Source organism: Pantherophis guttatus, chromosome 2, assembly GCF_059756535.1.
Source record: "Pantherophis guttatus breed Tessera chromosome 2, ASM5975653v1, whole genome shotgun sequence".
NCBI lineage: Eukaryota > Metazoa > Chordata > Lepidosauria > Squamata > Colubridae > Pantherophis > Pantherophis guttatus.
In genome coordinates this window covers 211200401-211221273 of record NC_142064.1, presented here as the reverse complement: position 1 = coordinate 211221273, position 20873 = coordinate 211200401, and the positions used below count along the sequence as shown (strand labels likewise).

General features: G+C 39.2%; 1 protein-coding gene across 1 annotated transcript in view; it reads right to left on the bottom strand.

Annotated features, from left to right (window-relative positions):
- Positions 1–20873, bottom strand: part of SEMA3G (semaphorin 3G) — an 89727-nt gene that overhangs the window by 18961 nt on the left and 49893 nt on the right. Inside the window, exons 4-7 of the mRNA XM_034439718.3 lie at positions 16901–17020; positions 12080–12170; positions 9594–9710; positions 8774–8916 (exon numbers count right to left, since the gene is read on the bottom strand). Of these exons, the coding sequence (XP_034295609.1) occupies positions 8774–8916; positions 9594–9710; positions 12080–12170; positions 16901–17020 (471 nt within the window). The remainder of the gene's footprint in view (positions 1–8773; positions 8917–9593; positions 9711–12079; positions 12171–16900; positions 17021–20873) is intronic.

Genomic DNA, 20873 nt, shown 5'->3' with positions numbered 1-20873 from the left:
TCCAGCAAATAATTGCTTCATCTCTATGTTTCATTGTTTATTTGCAGGATTAGGACAAGAACAAGCAATTCACAGCCAGCAGAATTAGCCTATTTACATGGAAATCTGCCATCTCCATTTCTCTAGTCCATTGTAGTACAGTGACTTTATGACTTGTTGCAGAGAGTTTGAATTATTGCAGGCAGGCGCCACTAGGATAATTTCCAGCTGACAAATACTTCTCCTCAACAGCTCTTTAGGCAGAGAGAGGGTTTTTTTTCCCCCCCAATTTTTTAATGGCTGTGATAGAGACTGGATCATGTCTTGCCCATTAGGCTGGCTCTTAGCTTTGCAGAGGCCAAACTCCGACTTCTGCTTCACAAATATGGCAAGCCTTTGAATTGTTAGCTATAGATGTTTCCAGATGTGTTTTTTAGAAATGCAGGCAGTCTGCCTCAAAGGCAAATATTTAGAGTGGATTGGATGATTTTCTATTTGATACCCTCCCTCTTTTTCCACTTCTTATTTAATGTAGTTTTCCATTTCTCCCTTTCTTTTCTCTCTCTCTCTCTCTCTCTTACATAGACACATACACACAATTAAGAGGGGAAAGATGGTTGACTACTATCCATCTATAACAGGCCTATCAAACTGGTGACCCACGGGCTGGATGCGTCACAAACAGGCCATGCCCACCCTGGCTTCGCAAAGGCAAAAAAACCTCACAATACGTGACATGACATGATCAAGTTTGATCCCCGGGATCTACAAGGATTCTCTGGAAAAGTGTCTCAAAGAGGTCATTTCCTAATATATGTAGATTTTGAATAAGCATCTATGTTTCCCTGTTCAGGGTTTTTTTACTTATTTATTTTTGGTACAGGTTGTCCTCCACCTATGACCACAATTGACCCCAACATTTCTGTTGTTAAGCAAGACATTTGTTAAGTGAGTTTTGCCCCATTTTACAATCTTTCTTGCCACAGTTTTTAAATGAATCACTGAAGTTGTTAAGCTGTGAAATAAATCTGGCTTCCCCATTGACTTTGCTTGTCAGAACGTCACAAGAGGTGATCATGTGACCGGGGACATTGCAACTGTCACAGATATGAGTCAATTGCCAACCTGTTGTGACCCGCCAGCGGCCAGCAGAGCTGACAGCAGATTTGGACAGTGAGGAGGTTGGGAGGAATGTGGGCCAGTCGTGGAGTCTGGGGAAGGCTCGGACGAGGGCTCTGCGTTGGAGGCAGAAAGGGGGCCAGGGCCATCTGGTAGTTATGTGCTGCCTCTGGAGCCTCTGGAATCTGACATCAGTGAGGCAGAAGAACAGTGTGAGCCTGTTCCCAGTGGGCGCATGCACAGAGCTGCCAGAAGGCAAGAACAATTAAGAAAAAAAAAAGGGTGACTCAGGAGTAAGGCTTGGAGATGACTGGCCCCTCCCATAAGACATAAAAGAGGAGCAAATGATCGTGAGCCTTTGCAGGAAGCAATTAGTTCATATAATCAATTCAAGCTCTGAGAAGTCCATTTGACTCTGTGCTCCGTTTGGCCTTGCAAAGCTAATTGACAATTAGGTCTCTGGCAGAGTTTCAAGGGAGATAAAGATGGGTGCTTATCAACATTACCCTGAAAGACTGTGTCAACTCGAGCAGACATCTGTCGGAATCTTCACAGACTGAATCATTACCGGCTGTGAATGACCATAATTCACAGCCGTCTCAATAAAAGAGTTTTTTGGGGACTAAGATTGTGATATATGCTTTCTCAGGAAGCCTAGGTCACAACACAACCATCCACATTTTGATCATGTGATCAGGGGATGTTGCGATTGTAACTTTGAACAGTCACTAAAAGAACTGTTGTAAGTTGAGAATTGTCTGTATTTGCTCTATTCCTCTGGCTATAAAATATTAAGAGAGAAAAAGAATATACTGGCAAACATTTCGTACAGAAGAACAGGAATATGTCTGAAGCATCCCCCAAAATAGGAACATGTGTGGAACACACCCAGGTTCAGGCCAAGCATCAAATGATAAATTAGAGAAAATTCTTTGCTGCCTGTTGTGCAGCATATTGGCTCATCTGGCAATAGCCTCTCTTTCCCTGATTTAAGAGACAGTAGACTGCTCTCCATTTTAGTTGAATATAAACATTAAAAAATAGGCTCTCCTAAAATATGCTGTGAATAATCCAAATACATTTTATCATGCTGTAATATGACAGACTGCAACATCCCAAAGAGCCTTATGAACCACACCCACTCCGCAGAGTCTAGGGAGGTGAATCTTAAAGATGAGGCTAGCAACGTATTAATATATCCCAGTATGGTAAAAAAACAATGGCAATAAATTACCAAAATCAAGTCACAAATGAGCTGGCCAGTTGGAGCATAGGAGAAAGGAACTCTAGACCTGAACAAGCTTAACTTTCTGGATTTCAGTCTCTTTACACACTCATAGACAGCTCCATCCAGCATTTCTGGCCTTCACTGTTGCCATGGAGCATCCATAGCTCTGAGATATGGTGAGATGGAACAGTAGTACTCATTCATCAAAATGTTAATGCTCTAGCACTGAGCGTAAGAACGGATGAATCCCAAGAATGAAGGGGAGTGGGTGGCTAAAGAGATGAATGTTTTTTACAAAGTGCTCAACCAAAAGTACTGGAACAATTTCAACCAAGCATGGAATAGTAAGCGGGGGCGTAAGACCCTCACTTCCCCACTCGGTGGAGATGCTCTTTGACATTTCAAGTATACAACGATGCTATGATGTTTGCTGGATACCTATTTTGAAGAGGGGATCCTCTCTTAACAAGTAAGGAAATCTATCTGTGGGGTCACCAGGCGTTGAAAATGAATGATTGCACGTAACTTGTAAAGGAACCAGCAGTCAAGAAATATGTCACAGACTGGCACTGGATGAAGGGCTTGGAAAAGATATTCAGATGTGAGGTCTTCCTTGTGACACTCCATGAAAGTGAAAGTTGGACTATGAAGAAGCTGGACAGAAAAAGTAATGATACTTCTGAATTTCAGTGTTGAAGAAAATTCCCAAGCATACCACGGACAGTCAAAGAAACAAAACAAGATCATCAAGCAAATCAACCCAGAGTTCTCACTTGAGCCAGAAATGACCTGGTTAACTAGTTCCATAGCTTGCATAAGAAAAGGTGAAGCTATCTGAGACTGAGTCAAGCCACTGGTTCTTTCAAAGCCAATAGAAATAAATCTGGGCAAATGATTCTCTCAGGTCTCTACCAGGCAAGCCACTCTATCTGCTGTCTGAAAAATGGAGATGCCAGAATTGGACTGAAATGTGCTTTCTAGATTTACCAGATATTTCATCACTGAACTGCATCACCTACTGACAATTTTAAAGTCAATAAAGCACTGCCCTCTCCCTTCCTTGTGTAAGCCATCCAGTGTGGGCCCTATCATTAGTCATTAGAGGCATCTTGGGCAGCAGGTACTAAAAAATGGGAGAGAGTTATTAAGGGAAGGTGTATTCCTCACAGTCTGTCTGCACTGTATCATCTAAGCTAACTTAGCTCTGCCAAAATGGCTAAAAGCTCAGTTTCTGTGTATTAAAATCTACTCTTGATGAGTGAGATTCAGATACCGGTAACTACTTTTTCTCAGACTATGTGTTTTACTGTGAGTACACAGAATATTTCCATATGCTTATTTTTTTCCAGATTTTTTATCACATCTTTATTATTTTTATAAATATCTCAAGACAATGAAACCATTTTTCTTCCTAATCTACCCTACAGTTTAGATTTTCCTGGTGGCCTCTCATTCAAGTATTAATCCAGATCTGACATTGCTTAGCTTTTTGAAAGCTGCCAGATTGGTTAGATGCTGAACTTAATCTGGGAAAACCCAGATTGATTGATTTACTTGTTTGTTTCAAATGGATAATTTGGTCATGATCAACGGCATCTCAAAGCAAAGGATCTGTTTCAGGTGTGTTTCAGGTATAGCACCTAGCTATAACACTTAGTGCTTTTACAGCCCTCTCTAAGTGGTTTACAGAGTCAGCATATTGCCCCCAACAATCTAGGTCCTCATTTTACCAACCTTGGAAGGATGGAAAGGCTGAGTCAACTCGAGCCTGTCAGGATTGAATTCCAGTTTGTGGGCAGAGTAGGCCAAGCTAGAGCATATAATCTTACCTTTTCAGTTGCAGCATCCAACTTTGAAATGCTTTCCCCAGTAAAGTACGCCTGGCACCATCTTTGCTATTTTTTTGTGCCAAGTAAAAACATTTTTATTCTGCCTGCCTTTTAATAATAATTCTGCTGTAATTTTAACCTTCTGTTGCTGCCTTTTCTTGTTACTGCCTTATTATTTTTATTCTGTATATATTTTATAATGGTTTAACTTCAATATATGTTTGAATTTGTTAAACTTGTAAATTGGTGTAATTGATTATCTCTTTGCGTTTTTAAAAAATGAGTAAACTTACTTTAAGTAAGTTCAGAGTTGTACATGTGTACATGTTTTACATATACATAAAATCTTAAGATACTTAAAATCAATATTTAGTAAAATTTCATGAACACTGGCATGTAAAAATGTTCTGCTGATTCCAAACAAATAAGCAAGAAAGATTTAGCACGTGGCTGCAGCTGAAAATAACCTTTTTAGATATTCATTTTTAAAAGAAAAACTATTCTGCTACCTGAAAACCTTATGAAGAGAAATGAGTCAAGATAATTCAAAATATTTTTAGTTGGGAAGAGATCCAACCCCAATTCCCTCCAGGAACCTATGGAAATGTTTCTCCATTTTATTGGAGAAGCTTGGCAATTACCAAAGTTACAGAGAATTGTTAAAGTGGGCATTGGCTGGGAGAGAAGAGGGGGGCTTCCAGTCTCAGAAAAAGGTGGAGGGTTTTATTTGTGATGCATCATCTTAGCCCTCAGTTTACAATGATGGGGAGTGCCATTAAGAGTGGGATTAAAAAGTACAGCTCATCTACGCTTCAGATCCAAATATAAAAAGGTGTTTCAGATAGTGGAGGGAGTCTTTCATATAGCGCTTATCTGCAATTCCTTCAAACAACTGTGCTTTTTCCTGGAATCATGCATTTGCTTTCCACAGCCAGTCAGTAATTCCAGGAAAGACATGTTTGGATTAAGGAGTTACATCAGGTATTACATATAGGCCCACATGAGCTCCAAAGCACCGTTTTGGCTTCAAATCTGAAGCACTGTATATCCCTATTAAAAAGTAAGCTCATTAGTGCTCCAACAAGAAAAGGTTCTTGGTCAATAAGAACGAGAAAATTAAAGAGCTAGGAATGTATTTGCAATAGATCCATTTTTCTCAGTTATTTCTATGGCTTTCTACATGAGACAAATGTCATAAAATACCAAGGGGAATATTAAAGAGTTTTGTTAATGACCTATCACTCCAATTTATTTATGTTGTGCCTTCAAATCAGTTTTGATTCCTGTTGACTGCCTGAACTCAGTCCCTGCTGTCTTCCAGGCAAGATTTTTGAAGCGGTTTGCCATTGCCTACTTCCAGGGCTGAGACAATGTGACTGGCCCAAGATCAGCCAGCTGCCTCTCTACCTAAGGTAGGACCAGAACTCCAAGTGTCTAGCCCAATGCCTTAACTATTACATCAAACTGGCTCTCATGTTACTCAGATGACACAATCAATTACAATACCATAGAGGTTCAATGAAGAGGAACCTCTATGATCAGCACCTTTCCTTTTTCTACAATTAGCCTGTTTCCTTGCAGAGTAAGTTTTTCATTACATTACACTTCAGGTATGCATGATGAAGAGAGATCCAGGAAGCAGAACTGAAGCTGGCATCAAAATGGCTTTGTGGAACTTTTGGCTAGAAGGAACTGCTCACAGGAGAAGTGTAAAAAGAACAGTTGAAGAAAGAAGGGAGGAAGTGAAAATGGCTTGAACAGAAATATTGGGACACTTCCATTTGGAAGAATAACTGAATTCAAAAGTTTTAAAGTATTATTCCTTCCTCCCATACAGCAACACCAGTCTCCCCCTCAGTCACTTTGGGGGGGGGGAATTACAAGAAAGAGAATCACCAGAAAGAAAAGGTCCATGTTCATAACTTGGCTGGAAAAGAAACAATTGTGTCAGGCAAGATTTATACAGCCTACGAGAACCAGGCCCTACCAAAGAGGAGATCTTGATAGGAGAACTTAAGGCCAGCAACTTGTTCCAAACAGACCTCCTCCATTACGTCACTCGCTGCTCTTCTTTAGGAAGCAGAGACAAGGGGACAGCAGGTTTAACTTCAGTACATATAAATCAGGATTCAGTTCAGGATAAACCAGAATCAAGTAGGCTCACCTAAGTTTCAGATACATTTGTCAACATTTTCTCCCCTCCTGTTTCGAAACATTTTAAATCCTTTTAAAAAAAATAATATTTCAGATGGTTCTATTTTTAGGTGGGTGATTACTGGAAGCCAGTGAACATACTGTAAATTGAAGAAGAGCCTGGTGGCTCAGCAGACTGATAGCATTGTGATTAACATCAGCTGTCTGCAATTACTGTAAGTTCGAATCTCACCAGGCTCAAGGTTGACTCAGCCTTCCATCCTTTCAAAGGTAGGTAAAATGAGGACCCAGTTTGTGGGGGCAATAAGCTGACTTTGTATAAATATACAAAAGTATGAAGGCTATTGCTTAACGCATTGTAAGCCACCCTGAGTCTCCGGAGAAGGGCGGCATATAAATCAAATTAAAAGAAAAAAAAGAACACTATCAGTAATGGTTTTCTAAGCATTTTCCAGCTTTAACTAGCTGCATTTCAGCTCTCTGTGTTAAAATAACCCCATTACAAATCCCAACAATGTTATATTACCCCATCATGAAACTGATCTCAAATAAGCAATTATAATGAACAAGAAGGGAGAAAAGACACTGCCACATAAAGCTAAATACTGTGGCAAAGGTATCAAGGAGTCTTTTAGTTACGTATCTGCTCTTGCAACTTCCTTTCTTTTTTCATCATATATGAGAGCGACTGCTTGGAACTTCCTTGCATGAAACACTGTGAGACCTCATCTTTTGGGATGTAAGGCACTTTGGTGAAAGGAAGTTTATATAAGGAGTGCACATGTCCCAACAGTAGAAAAAGAAAATACAACGTGAAAACCACATTATCTCCTGCGGGCATTTTAATTGGGGAATTGTGGTGGGTGGGAGTGTGTTTGGGGATTGTTATGTGTGTTGGACCTGGTCTTTGGGTGTTAAGTGAATTTCATTGTATGAGTATATTGTGTATACACGTACAATGACAATAAAGTTATTATTATTATTTAATCTTGATTTGAGTTTAGCAACACATCCAACTTTGGCTATTTCACTTTTTGCATATTTTTTTATTTATTAAATTGATATGCCATCTATCTCACTACCGAGCGACTCTGAACACTTAGGCTACAATAGTCCATAAATTCCTACTTGATCACCTATACCATTCACCAGAACTCATACATAGTGATAACATCTTCCCCAAATTCTTTAGCGAATTTATTTAGCCTCTCCAAGTTTTCTGAGCTGGGTTGGACAACTTTGTTTAATTTAAAGCAGGCAAGACCTCCATGATCAGAGAGAAATCTTTTAAAAAGTTTCCATGTTCAGTGTATATGTAGTAACACTGCCAAGTCCTAGAGGCAATTTTTGTTTACCAGCAGAGCTTAGGGCTTCAAAACGGTTACTACTTGATTTTCATTTGGACCCTTGGCTGCAGATCACACATGCCAATCCTTTCCCTGGAAAGTTTTTTGTTCCAATCTCCAGAGGCCATTCCTCTGGAGTCTAATTTAGTTTGATTATTTCTTCTGTGTAAATCCAAATTATCAATTCTTGGGTGTATTTTTTAATAGGGAAGCTGAGAATTCACACAGGGTCTTACAAAGCAAAAATGAAGTTGAAACATTTATCCCTTCTGGTGTGGAAATCTATACATTGTGGGTGCAGGTTTTGGTTTAGCCTCTGCTGTTTCTGCATAAAAGCATGCAATGCCATTTAAGCCACAAACGAAATCTATATAGCACTATTTCTGTCGCTGATACCAGGAGAGAAATCATCTTTAAATATATCTTTTTTTAAAAAAAATCAATAAAATGAATGTACACATTCAGATATTCTCATTTCTCATATTCTCATTTGACTCACAGAAAACAAGCAATCAAACAGACTGAAGGCTATTATTGCTTAACAGTTTTTCATAATAACTAGCAATACCATAAATCACAAAATGACATGCCCTTGTGCTATAAAGTGGCCTTATATCTATTAATAAATCTCTTTAAACTCACCCGTAAAATATAATTAGGCACTAGTCAAAGACCAAATGATCCATTTCAGTTGTGCGTAAAGATGTCAACTGAGTCATTTAATTTATATTTATGATTTATTTATTACATTAATTTATATACTGTCTCCTTCTAGATCTCTAGGCAGCTTGCAATAACATCCTCAAAACACATTACAATATACCACTAAAACAACAGAGCAGCAATAAAAATAAAATGAAGACACATCATATGGCCTTTACCTTCAAGTACCATACAATAATTCAACTGCTTCTCCTAAATTAAATCCCAAAGGCCCATAAGAGCAGCAAGCAACCACTTCACAGGGCATAAGCTGTCCCAGGACCTATAGATTTTAAAGTATGATATCCAGAGCTGCAAGCTCTCTCCCCCCCTCACACACATTGATTTTTAGATCAATACTAGCACATGTCTCTAAGGGGCCACCATTATGCCTGGCAATGACCTGAGAAACTCACCACACAGATTCTGCCCACACGGCTGAAGATGGCATGCCCTTTGCTGTCTGACTCTGCCGCCTTCTCCGTGAAGAAGAAGTAGACTTTGTCATTGTCCCGATCATCATTCTCTGGGATCATATAAGCAGCAACAAATTTGGGAGCTGAGGGGAAAAAAAAAATAATTGGACAGATTAAGAAAAAAGGTCCCCAGAAGCAGTTTGTAGCTTGGTGCTGGTCCTAAAAGTTTAAAATCTTGGCAGATTCTGTCTTGGAACAGTCAATGAATGTTATTGCCAAGAGAGATAACAGATAAGGACTCTTCTTATTAAAACTATACAGGGTTAGTTATATAAACACTTCCCCATCTCCTCCTCTTTCCCATGTACAAATTTAGAGTGATCATGACCTCCATTTCACCTTTTTTTCCCCCATTCTTATTTTCGTGGACAACACTCCCTTTTTCATTGATTGCTCTGTACTTTATATGGGTTTCTGTCAGTCACTTTTCTTCTGACTATCTCTGAGCTTTACATGAGCTTTGTTTAATCCCCTTTATACCCTTGTCATGATCCCATGCACAAAATTCATGGAACACACACCTATTTCATTGTTTGCCTAAAACAGGGGTCTTCAAAGTTGGCAGCTTTAAGCCTTGTGGACTTCAACTCCCAGAATTCTCCAGCCAGCATAGCCACACCACACCACAAGTCTTAAAGCTGCCAAGTTTGAAGACCTTTGGCCTAAAATGAAGCAATCCCAACTTCTCTAAAACTGCATATTTACATGTTCACTATGTGCCTATTCACTTGATGAAGAGTTGTAAGTAATTTTTCCCTACCATTAAGCAACCTCTGGTCCATCTCTGTACGTAGAGAAGAGCGATGTCCCATGGTCCGGAAGATCACGGAGTCCCTGCCCAAGAAATCGGCTGTTAGCCCCGTATACAAGTCTCCACCTAGGGAATAAGTTAATTAAAAACAGTAGCTGTTTGTACACAAGTTTTGTGTTTGTTAACACCTTTAATAATAAAGGCACCAGCACGCATCCCATTATATTGAAAGAACTTCATGAGTATTCTGATTGCCTGGTAACATTCACAGATGGTTCAAGGTGAGAATGGATAGCTTGTCTAAAGCCATCAATTGCATTTATGACAGAGGTCAGATCTAAACAGGAGATTCCTTGGCTGCCATTTGTCAGGGTTCCAAGTAACACCCCCAACGAAAGAAGGCTCGAAGTTCCTCAAAGTTCCATTTTTATTAGAGATGTCATATTGGCACATCTGGGAAAATCCGAATCTGAAAGCTTCCAGGTTTTCCCCACCCATAGAAAAGTCCAAATCCCTGCCCAGCACCCACATGTCCATCACATGGCCCAATCAATGCACCGTCCCAAATGGAGATGCCTCCCTGTCACACCCCTCCAGGTGCAGGGCAAGATGTCCTTGACTCTCAGAGAAAGGAATGTTATTATGACTATATATCGTCCCTGCTCCATACAATCCCCCCTCCTAGTTTCCCACAGCACTAAATGTGGCAGGCCTGAAGATCCAATGCAAAGATGGCTTCCAGGCTGACACCATTCTTGAAAAGTCTGTTCTATCAATTCTCAGCGTCTTTCTAGATCAGCCCTTTATTATGCAACAGCCCATGGGATCTGATGGGGAGGGAAGCCCAGATGATTTCATCTACCATTTTTCATCCTTCCATCTGTTCCTCTTACTTTTCCCATCGTTTTTCTTACCATGAACAATTCATTACCAAAGGCAACACTGAAATGTATAGCACAATTTTTATGTGAGATGAGGAAAGAAAATAATTGAAGCACAGGGGGGAGCAGTTGTCCCTGGAGAGAATAAATTGGGTTTTATAGCTGTCTTTTCTTTTTCTTTTTTTAAATTACATGGACTCAAAATCACACTGAAATTCTAAATACAGTTATAGTTTACTTTATTGATTAGCCCTTGGGCCATATCAAAGTGCAGATTCCAAACACAAATTATTACTAAAATCTGATAAAAACAATTTAAAATTCTAAATGAACGTGACTATATTGAGAAGGAGCAGGCCTCACATCCATAGGGAAAACTCATCAACATAATAGTCTTTAAAAAGTCAACCCAGTGTTTCTCAACTTCAGCAATCTTAAAATGTGTCAATTTCAGCTCCCATAATTCCTTAGTCTTAAACTTGCCAAGGTTGAGAAACACTGGGTTAAACAATCCTTGTCCTTACCCTGGTTCTTCCCACATATTCCACTGAGCATTAAAACATGATTTAAATATAAATTAGGAAATCGAGAGTAGAAGAAGTAGCAGTCTTTTATTTCAGCAAAACAGCAACTGTTTTCTTCCCCAACCCACAATACTGCTGACTGTAGCTCCTGCTATCTGGATTATTCGTGTTGCACTCTTTTCTAAGGTCTTAGAACTTGTCCATTTATAATGGTAGTTTTTGTTGTTGTTGTTGTTGTTTTGCTTTAATTTGTATGCCGGCCTTCTCCGGAGACTCAGGGCGGCTTACAATGCGTTAAGCAATAGCCTTCATACTTTTGTATATTTATACAAAGTCAGCTTATTGCCCCCACAATCTAGGTCCTCATTTCACCTACCTTTGAAAGGATGGAAGGCTGAGTCAACCTTGAGCCTGGTGAGATTTGAACTTGCAGTAATTGCAAGCAGCAGATGTTAATAACAGTGCTTTAGTCCACTGTACTACAGGCTCTTCTGTTGTGTTTTCTAGTTTAGAAAACACAACAGAACTCACATTTATTATAGAATCATAAATTCAGCAATTGCCTGGCAGATTTTACATAGGAATTCAAGAAAGACCTTGGAGAAATATAGCCTCAGTAGTTTATTATGTTTTTGGTTTTGTTGAGCTTTTTAATTTTGTTCATTATTGTTATTGGGTTTTTTTTTTTCATTTTGTATGCCACCCAGAGTAACAAATGGTGAGAGAGGAGGCTTTCTAATACATGCTTACAGACAAATAACCTAAGTTATTGATTCTTGAGCAGAGTGACCGGCAACAACCTGGAAGAATGGTTGGACAGATTCTTTCTAGACTTTTCTGAATCCACTTGAAGAACTGAATTCTCTCTGGAGAACAGAAAAACGCTTGGCAAAGAAGCCTATAAGATCAATTCCTGAGAAGTTCACCTGAGATCATGCATTTCTTCAATTATTTCCAGCACTTATTTGCTGAATGTCTTAAACAGTAAACTAAGTAGCAGGAAAAAATATGACATAAAATAATAAAATAGTAAATATCCATGTACAGCTATTAGGATACAAGATTCAGATTAATTTACTTTGGCACCTACCAAAAAATGTACTTGCAAACGCCCGATTAGGCTCATGTGGACATCTGCCCCGGCCACTTTCTACACTGGTTGGATCCATGCTGAACATGTGCTGGGAAGAGAAATGAGGGAGAAAAATTAGGTGCCCACATCAAACTAATAGAGTGAAAGGAAACATGGAAATGTTTATGTGATAAGAATGAAGAGAACTCCAAAAGGTTCTCAGATCATAGAATGTGTAAGGAAACCCTTGTCATGATAGCACAGATTCACCAAGAGAAAGTAACAGCAGTTTTTTGTTCTTAATGTAAGCAAAAATCAAGTTACTAAGACTGATGTTCATCCCATTATAAACCCTATGGCTTTCTCAGTGCCAATAGATCTTGGAATGTTTACATCTTTATGAATTAAAGGTCGCAGTAGAGGTTAAGGAGAAACTGAGTTGGGTTTAAGAACTCAAGAGACTCAGTAAAGAGAGAGAGGGAGGGAGGCATGGAGGGAGGGAGGGAGAGAGAAAAGAGAAATGCAAACTACAAGCCTCAGAATTGCCAAAAAAATTGCCAGTTTCATTCTAGGTTCAGATAAACCAGCATGGAGCCACAAAGATCCTGACTCATCGTTTCAAACAAGCTGACGTTTGATTTTAGTACTGTCTGTAACTGTTGTTGGTCAATGACAAAATAAATGATGATCAAGCTCGCAATATAGGGAGGAAAAGGCCACAGCCAATCCTAGAAAGGCATTAAACGTCCTTGCCACGGTTAACTGTTTGATAAAATGTTTTTGGTGCTACTATCCTGTTTAGTTTCAAGAAATATCCCTCAGCATAATGAAACTACGTCTTTTGAAAATTGCAAGGCTGATACTATTTCTTCAATTTTTGAGTGTTTCTCTGGAGTCATCTCCTTGGCTGGACAAAGCGATCTCTTCAAATCACCTAATTGTGGGACCTTCATTCAGGCTTTTCGCACACCCACACTCGAACCGGAACACAGGGCTCAGATTGTGTTTCTGCTTTGCATGGCAAACCAGGGTGATGTCAGTCTGAACATTTGGGAAGGGCGTTGCATGAAATGAGAAGTCCAAGTGATCATCCCAGGGGCTCATGATAAACAGCTGTGCTGAAAGGACTCTTTCTCCCACAGGCTTGGTCATAAAAGCTTCTGAAATTGCCAGAGCCAAGAGGGGTTATGAGGTGAAGTTGGGCGACCTTCCTGCTTAGGCCAGCTTGATTAATGAGGAAAGGACAAGAAAGGAAAAGAGCCTTGGTACTACAGTGGTTTAAAGCACCCTGTTATTAACACAGCTGCCTGCAATTTACTGCTGGTTCGAATCTCTCCAAGGCTCAAGGTTGACTCAGCCTTCCATCCTTTCTAAGGTAGGTTAAATGAGGACCCAGTTTGTGGGGGCAATAAGCTGACTTTGTATAAATATACAAAAGGATGAAGGCTATTGCTTAATGCACTGTAAGCCGCCCTGAGTCTCCGGAGAAGGGCGGCATATAAATCAAATTAAAAAAAAAATAAAAAAAAATAAAAAAAAAATGCCACCCACAGATTTTATATCTGGTTGTTGATCGGGGTGTTTTTCATGAGAGGCCAGTGGGTCAAATGGCTGCTAATTGGTTTTAACTCTTGGTTAGTTTTGATTTTATTTGTATTAGTCCTTTACAGAGCTAGACTGGAGTTTTAACCGAGTTTGAGAGAATACCAAATTTTATTAATGCCTTATTATACCAAAGGTTTTACAATTTATGTATATATAGAACGGTGTTGCATACGTACACACACACAGAGACAACCATACATTTTTCAAGAAATAGCCCCCAAAGCCTCCTAAGAGATTGAGCTAATAATGGACATAGGTATCAAACAAACAGAATGATTTGGTCCTTCTGGTTGCAAGAATTTTGAACAATGTGATCAATAGGTGCAAATTACAGAGAGTAGATTGTTATTTTCTACAATGCTGCTTCCAGACCTGGGCATTTGTAGGTACTTAAGCAAAATGACAAGAGGTACAAGGGGGTTCACAAGGTAGTGAATAAAAATCAAGATAGTCAAGTCTGCTTGTCATTTCAAATTTTTGATCTATTCACACGCCCCCAAAAATTCCCTAAAGAGAGCATTACCAAAACACAAAATGACTAGTTCGGGGAACATAATCAGTTACAAAGTATCAAAATATCAGATGGATATGTAGGGTCTCTGTCTCTCTCTCTCTCTCTCTCTCTCTCTCTCTCTCTCTCTCTCTCTCTCAGCAGATGATTTCTACTGATTTTACCTCATTCCTGAGCAGGTGTGTTATAGGCCAAAGGTCTAGATGGCGGCCATCCACCATTTTTGTTTTTAGAAAAAGATTATGGGACCTATTTGGGACCCAAAGGCATTTTTGAAAACCAAGACAACACTGGAGACTGTTGTTTCATTTCATAGCACAGTTATTTCCTAATTTAAAAGATATCTTTTAAAATGTGAGAAACCACAAGGGAGGCAGGGAGGTTTAGGAACCTCCGTAACAGATCTCACAGTTCCAAAGGAATCCATCCTTGGAAGCTACAGTACTTGTAGCTCATATCCCAGATATCCTATATATGCCTGTATTTGTGCTGTTCCCCCAAACACAAGACAGATGGCATAATATTAATGTAGATCAGGGGTGAAATCCAGCAGGTTCTGACAGGTTCTGGAGAACCGGTAGCAGAAATTTTGAGCAAGTCGGAGAACCGGTAGCAGAAATTTTGAGTAGTTCAGAGAACTGACAAATACCACCTCTGGCTGGTCCCAGAGTGAGGTGGGAATGGAGATTTTGCAATATTCTTCCGCCTGGAATGAGGTGGGAATGGAGAGTTTGCAGTATCCTTCCCCTGCCACGCCCACCAAGCCATGCCCACCAAGCCACGCCCACAGAATCAGTAGTACAAAAATGTGGATTTCACCAATGATGTAGACCATTATACAGTTGCAATTTCACTGCTTTTTATAGGTTATTAGCACTGATGATGTTGCCTAGGTTAAGTTATGAAACATCTGCAGGAAAACAATCAAGCTCAGATAGCACCAAGGACTCCTTCTTCATTTTTAAAAAAATCTGTCCCCATCTAACATTATTTCTGCTTTCTCCATGTAAGTACATCTAGGAGTGAATGAACATGTTTCAGATGGAATATAAATGGGGTTTAGTTTGGTTTGTTTTTTTAAAAAACAGAGCAGACAGAAAAACAGGCAGAGGAAGAAAGCAGTATAAGTAGGAGTTAGATATGAATGGAGCAATGCACTGATCCGCTTGACAGCTTAATATATTCTACATTCACTTCTTAGAAGGCTGAGAAGGCTAGACAAATTCCACAATGGCAGTTATGTTTAGTTGCAACAACAAACAGGCTAAGTGCACTGAACTGAACTGAGAAATCAGGGGTTTTTTTGTTCCTATCCGAGAAGCATAAGCACATAAATCAACCTTTCCAAATTTAATACAAGATAAGACATTTAACACAAAGAATTGCAAACCTAGTTGCTCTCGTCTGTATTGATTCCTTCTTGGAAATGGAAATATCATGGTTTAATCTTTCTGCATTAAGTGAGTAGACTAGTACACATAGAAGAAAAGCTCTGTTAAAACAATCAAAGGTTTGTCCAGTCTTCTCTATGGTTTCAAGAGATATCTGTCAGCTAATGTAACAAGATGCTGGTTTGATTAAATCTCTGTCTGATCCAAAAGAGGTCTTTTTTTAAAATTTTATTTGCAAAACTGTAGTTTACTGTATTAAATACAATGAATTGCGTTGAATATGACAGTACATTATAGTGTAGTATTTTATAACAATGATCGTTGACTTCCTCTCATGCCAGCATTCTTCTCTCTCCAATATTGTTACATTCATTTATATGTTTGTGTAGCTACAACTTAATGAGTCAGGAAAACCAGGATAATTGTAATTATTCTTAACAATGATTAAGGAAAGTGAATGCATTTCAGTCCAGAAGTTGAGTTATTTCTTTTCACCACTATTAAGAATATACTTAATAGTATATTAATAGTATATTAACAGCCATAATACTACCCCATTGTCTGAAACCAATAGGCAGCTATTGATTTTTTTGCAGCTGCCTTGGAAATGGGAAGGGAAGGGAAGGCAAGTACAAGGGAGCTGATGGAGGAAACCAGATGGGATGTAATGGTTGAAACATTGGAATGGGACTGGAAGGGCATGGGTTCAGGTCTCACTCAACTGGGACACCATGGGACAGTTACTGCTTCTCAATCTTGTAAGGATCAATGAGGGAAGCCTCCTTCCCCAAGGAGCCTGCCTTTATTTCTATAATAATGGAGGGGATGCTATAAATATAATAATGAATAAAATAAAAGAGTACCATTTTCCACAAGAGAAGGGCAGGCTTAGGAATTCTTGCCTCACCAACAAATCTTCCTTTGTTGGTGAGGCAAGAAATAGGATATATTTGCTTTATATCCTACCTTTATTTTTTGCAACTCATCCTGCTTCTCCTATTTTCCATTTTCCAATCTTTCTGTGAGATGAGTTGGACTGAGAGAATGACTGACCCAATTTCACCCAGCCAAGTTCAATAAATAAGGGAGGCCTAGAGTTCAGGGTCTGTAGAAGGTTTCTAGTCCAGCATCTTAGCTACTAAATCAAATTGGCTTCCCCCAGTTTAAAAAAAAAAAGACTGACTCAAAGAAACATTTTACAAACGAACAAAAGTCACCACTTGCCACCCCAGGAGAGGTATTGTTGGTCGCAATTGCTCTTAATAGAAAAGGGTCTCGATCCTTCACTATAGTACTTATATGGTCTGCCTCAGATGCACGTTGACTCCTTACCTCTCCTCTGTGTCCCACATAGATGAAAGCACAGACGGGATGAAAAGCTCCAGTCCCGCAAGCTAAGAGATGAGTCCGGTTTAAAGGATAAAGAACTCGGATATAGTTTGCACACTCCGTCTGGAAAAGAAATAGCAACTGGTATTTGCAATGTTTTCTATGTTTTATGTTTCTATGAAATAACTTCATCTGGATGGTCACAGCTAGGTATTAACGATTAAAAGAGTGTGTTGAGCAAAGGATGACACAAGGAGGATGGATTTCTGGTTCAAGGGATAAAGTACCATGAAGAGCTACAGAGTTATTGAGAACCAAGCTCTGTAGCTTTGGTTTCCTCAACACTGACTTTGGCTAGTCTTTTTCATCCAGTCTCCATGCTTTGGAACACCTTCTACATAGAGATTGAGGAAAGCACCTGCAAGCTAATCATTCAATCTATCCCAGGAGGAAGGCATGTTGCAATGGTTAGGTCACCTGGTCAACACATGGCTTAGTATGTTTTTTTTTTCCTTCTATACAATTGTACAACCATTAGTTCATTTATTACTTTCAGGGGAATTTTCTTGTTTTATGATGATTCTGATTGTTAGCAATGAAGAGCCTTTGGGAATGAGCAGCTTAATAAAAAATAAATAATCAAAACAGTAAAGTGATATATTGAGCATAATGAACCAAATAGCATTTTCCACTTGCCAAAGACTAATGTTATTTCAGATCCAATATCTATACTGAAGTACAGAGAACAAATCCTTTCTCATATTTCAAATTTTCACATGTCATTCCCCAGGGCCATAAAAATCTTTCTTCTCGTTGAGATCATACCAACTATCATTGCTTTTGATCAGACAGCAGACTTTTCTTGTGACTTCCAAAATGGATAGCAAATTTCTGTTTATATCTATAGGTTGTTTAGGTACATTTCAGTCCTCCTCCTCCCATGTTCCTGTCACTTCAACTGAATGAATGCCGATCTTTCTTTGCCTCAGGCTGCCTGGGCGACTGATGTGACTGAAACCATTGTATTATCATTCATAGGTCAGGAAGTGAGGTTGTCATATTGCCTTGTGCAGTGATATCCTGTATTAGCCTAAGTACATACAATGTAACACTGCTGCTAAATCAGCAGAAAACAGGAAGAAAGTGCCACAATGGGTCTAAAAATAGCATTTTCATTTAGAAATTCAAATGGGCATCTTGACAGAACCTTATCCTTATGGAAAGTCTATCCTGCCATAGTTCACAAGCATATCCAATGGAGGAAGGGAGGAAGAGACAGACAGACAGACAGACATAAAGATTCCCGCTTCCCAGTCTTTATTTTTCAAATTGGATTCCTGTTCTCAGAAATGTTCATATGGACACAAAGAATGCTTCAGCCTCCATCGTTTGGTGCCCACCACATAACTTCCCCTATCTGTATCTGTTAAAAGATTTTTTTTATTTAAAGTAAAACTAAATAGGAAGCCAACACAAAGCAAAACACAGTGCCAGTCTCTAACATCAGATTCATTTGTAGGAATGATATGGGATCCTCAAAGATGACAACATGGGATGTAATGGGATGCACATAATCCTGCATGTGGCTGGATATGGTAGGTTGGGTTTGGATGGGAAAACTCCTCCATACAGTCCCATCCCATACCTGACCGGGGGGGGGGGATAATTGGGTAAATGCTGTTACATTTCCCTGAGAACAGATGAAAAGCAACTGCTTTTCTTGCTTTCTTCCTTTTCTGTAGCTTAATCAATCAGGGAGATGTTAGAATCCTTTCAGAAAGACAGAATTGAAGTCTTTCTAAAATAATTATAGAAAACAAAGGATAAAGAGTGGGGGAAAGGAAACATCAAGGGTTTCTAATGGGATCTCAGCTAATTCTCTATCAGCAAAACCCCCAGACATATGGTACTAACTAATCCCACATCTAGTTTGACTGTTCCCTAGATGACTATTTTCCTTATATCTCCAATGCAGTTCCTGGATTGAAATTCTACCTTCCTGGATTTGATCCCAAGAAGTGATGCTCCCATGAACAAAGGGAAAAAGGCAAAGAGAGAATGGGGCTGTCCCTTTCTTTTTTAAAAACCTACCTGAAAGGAGAATCTATTTGATTCTTGCAAATTTTGGACATTTATATCCTTATTCCTGGATTGATAGACCCGGGAATTGCTTTCAGGTTTCAGCATCTGTATCCCTTGAAATCAGTGCCAGGTTTAGACCTGGTGAGGCATTAAGCTATATAAAGTTTGGAGGCCACTTGTTAAAAATTTAAACTAAAAGGCCTCACAAAGGGGCAGATCAAAACAGGAGTTTGGGTCACCACAAAAAAATATTATATGTGGGTATGTTTGCACGCACATCTTTTAATTATTTTAATTGTTTAATAACAAGGCATTCAAAGTGAAAAATACAAATTATTTTCAAATAAATGCATTTACTGCTAACATATTTATCATTTGGCTGGCTTAATATCTCTCGTAAATTATAATATAGTGCAACATGCCCTAGAAACAATATTTAAACGTAATTTCTAAAAGCAAAAAGAAAACAAATATCAAACATGTTGTGTGGTCCTAAGTTGTCGCTTGTTTGCCTTATGCCTGAATCCAGCACTTCTTAAAACAGATTCTCCCATTCACTTTTGGGTGCTTGTGATTGGGCCATATTTCCCACGAACCTGCCAAGGGAGTCATTTGGTGAAGGTACTTGCTCTGTTCTCAAAATCTCAAATGTGCCCCCAGTTTAAAAGTATTATCTATTCCTGATAGTAATTGCTAGGAAGTTAACTTACAGTAATCAAATGCTAATTTAAACTCCAACAGTTATAATAAAATTGTTGGCAGATATTCTCAAAAGGTAGCAGTCTTCCAAACAAAGAGGACTTGATTTAGGAAGAGCTGTTTCCAAAGACAATAAAGTTGTCAGACTCGCTGATTAAAGGGGAAAAAAGAATACGTATGATTTAATTGTTTGCTTTGTTTCCTACATGTAAGGCAGGCTATGCTATAGAAATAAATTTGTCCAGCGAATTTCATAGAAAAATGGGGATCTGAGTGTCTGAACTCCACGCTCACAATTTAACAGTTGTAGTACACAACTTCAAAAATACACTTTCAGAGTTACAAGTTGATGAAAAAGATTTCTTCTGTTTTAGAAATGAAGAGAACCTGGATTGTGTGACAGCCATCCCTACATGGTGGATTCCAGGAACCGAGATTATAGATCAGAATCCTCCATGCAGAACAGAATACCAATGAAGCCTGGACAGTTGACACTGACTAAGCCCACTTGGTCCTATAGACATAAGGCAATATATAACAATTTGGGGCCTGAATAGACATAATGGGAATTGACATAAAACATTCATCTCCAGGGTCCATCAATCCAAAAAGCCATCTTGGGCTTTTTTCCCTGCTCTAAGAGTGTTATGGAAATTTAGGGAAATTTGAAATGAATTGGCTAATGCCCCTAATAAGAAAATGACTGACTTATAAGCAATCACTCTATAATGCTTCAACCTAGATTGGCCTTCCTCAACATGGTGTCCTGTAGTTGTGTTAAACAACAATAGTTCAAGCCAAAGGACTGGCAGCTGTGCTGGATGGAGATTAGGGGAGTTGTAAACTAGAGGTGGGTTTCAACAGGTTCTGACCAGTTCTGGAGAACCGGTAGTGAAAATTTTGAGTAGTTCAGAGAACCAGTAAATACCACCTCTGTCTGGCCCCGTCCCCATCTATTCTCTGCCTCCCGAGTCCCAGCTGATCAGGAGGGAATGGAGATTTTTCAGTATCCTTCCCCTGCCATGCCCACCAAGCCATGCCCACAGAACAAGTAGTAAAAAAATTTGAAAACCACCACTGTTGTAAACCAATGTATGCAGACAGTACTAGCTTGGTGGAGACTGCATAAAACAGTGAGGCATGTAATTGTCCCATCTCTCTCTTTCTCTCTCTCTCTCTCTCGGAACCTCCTCAC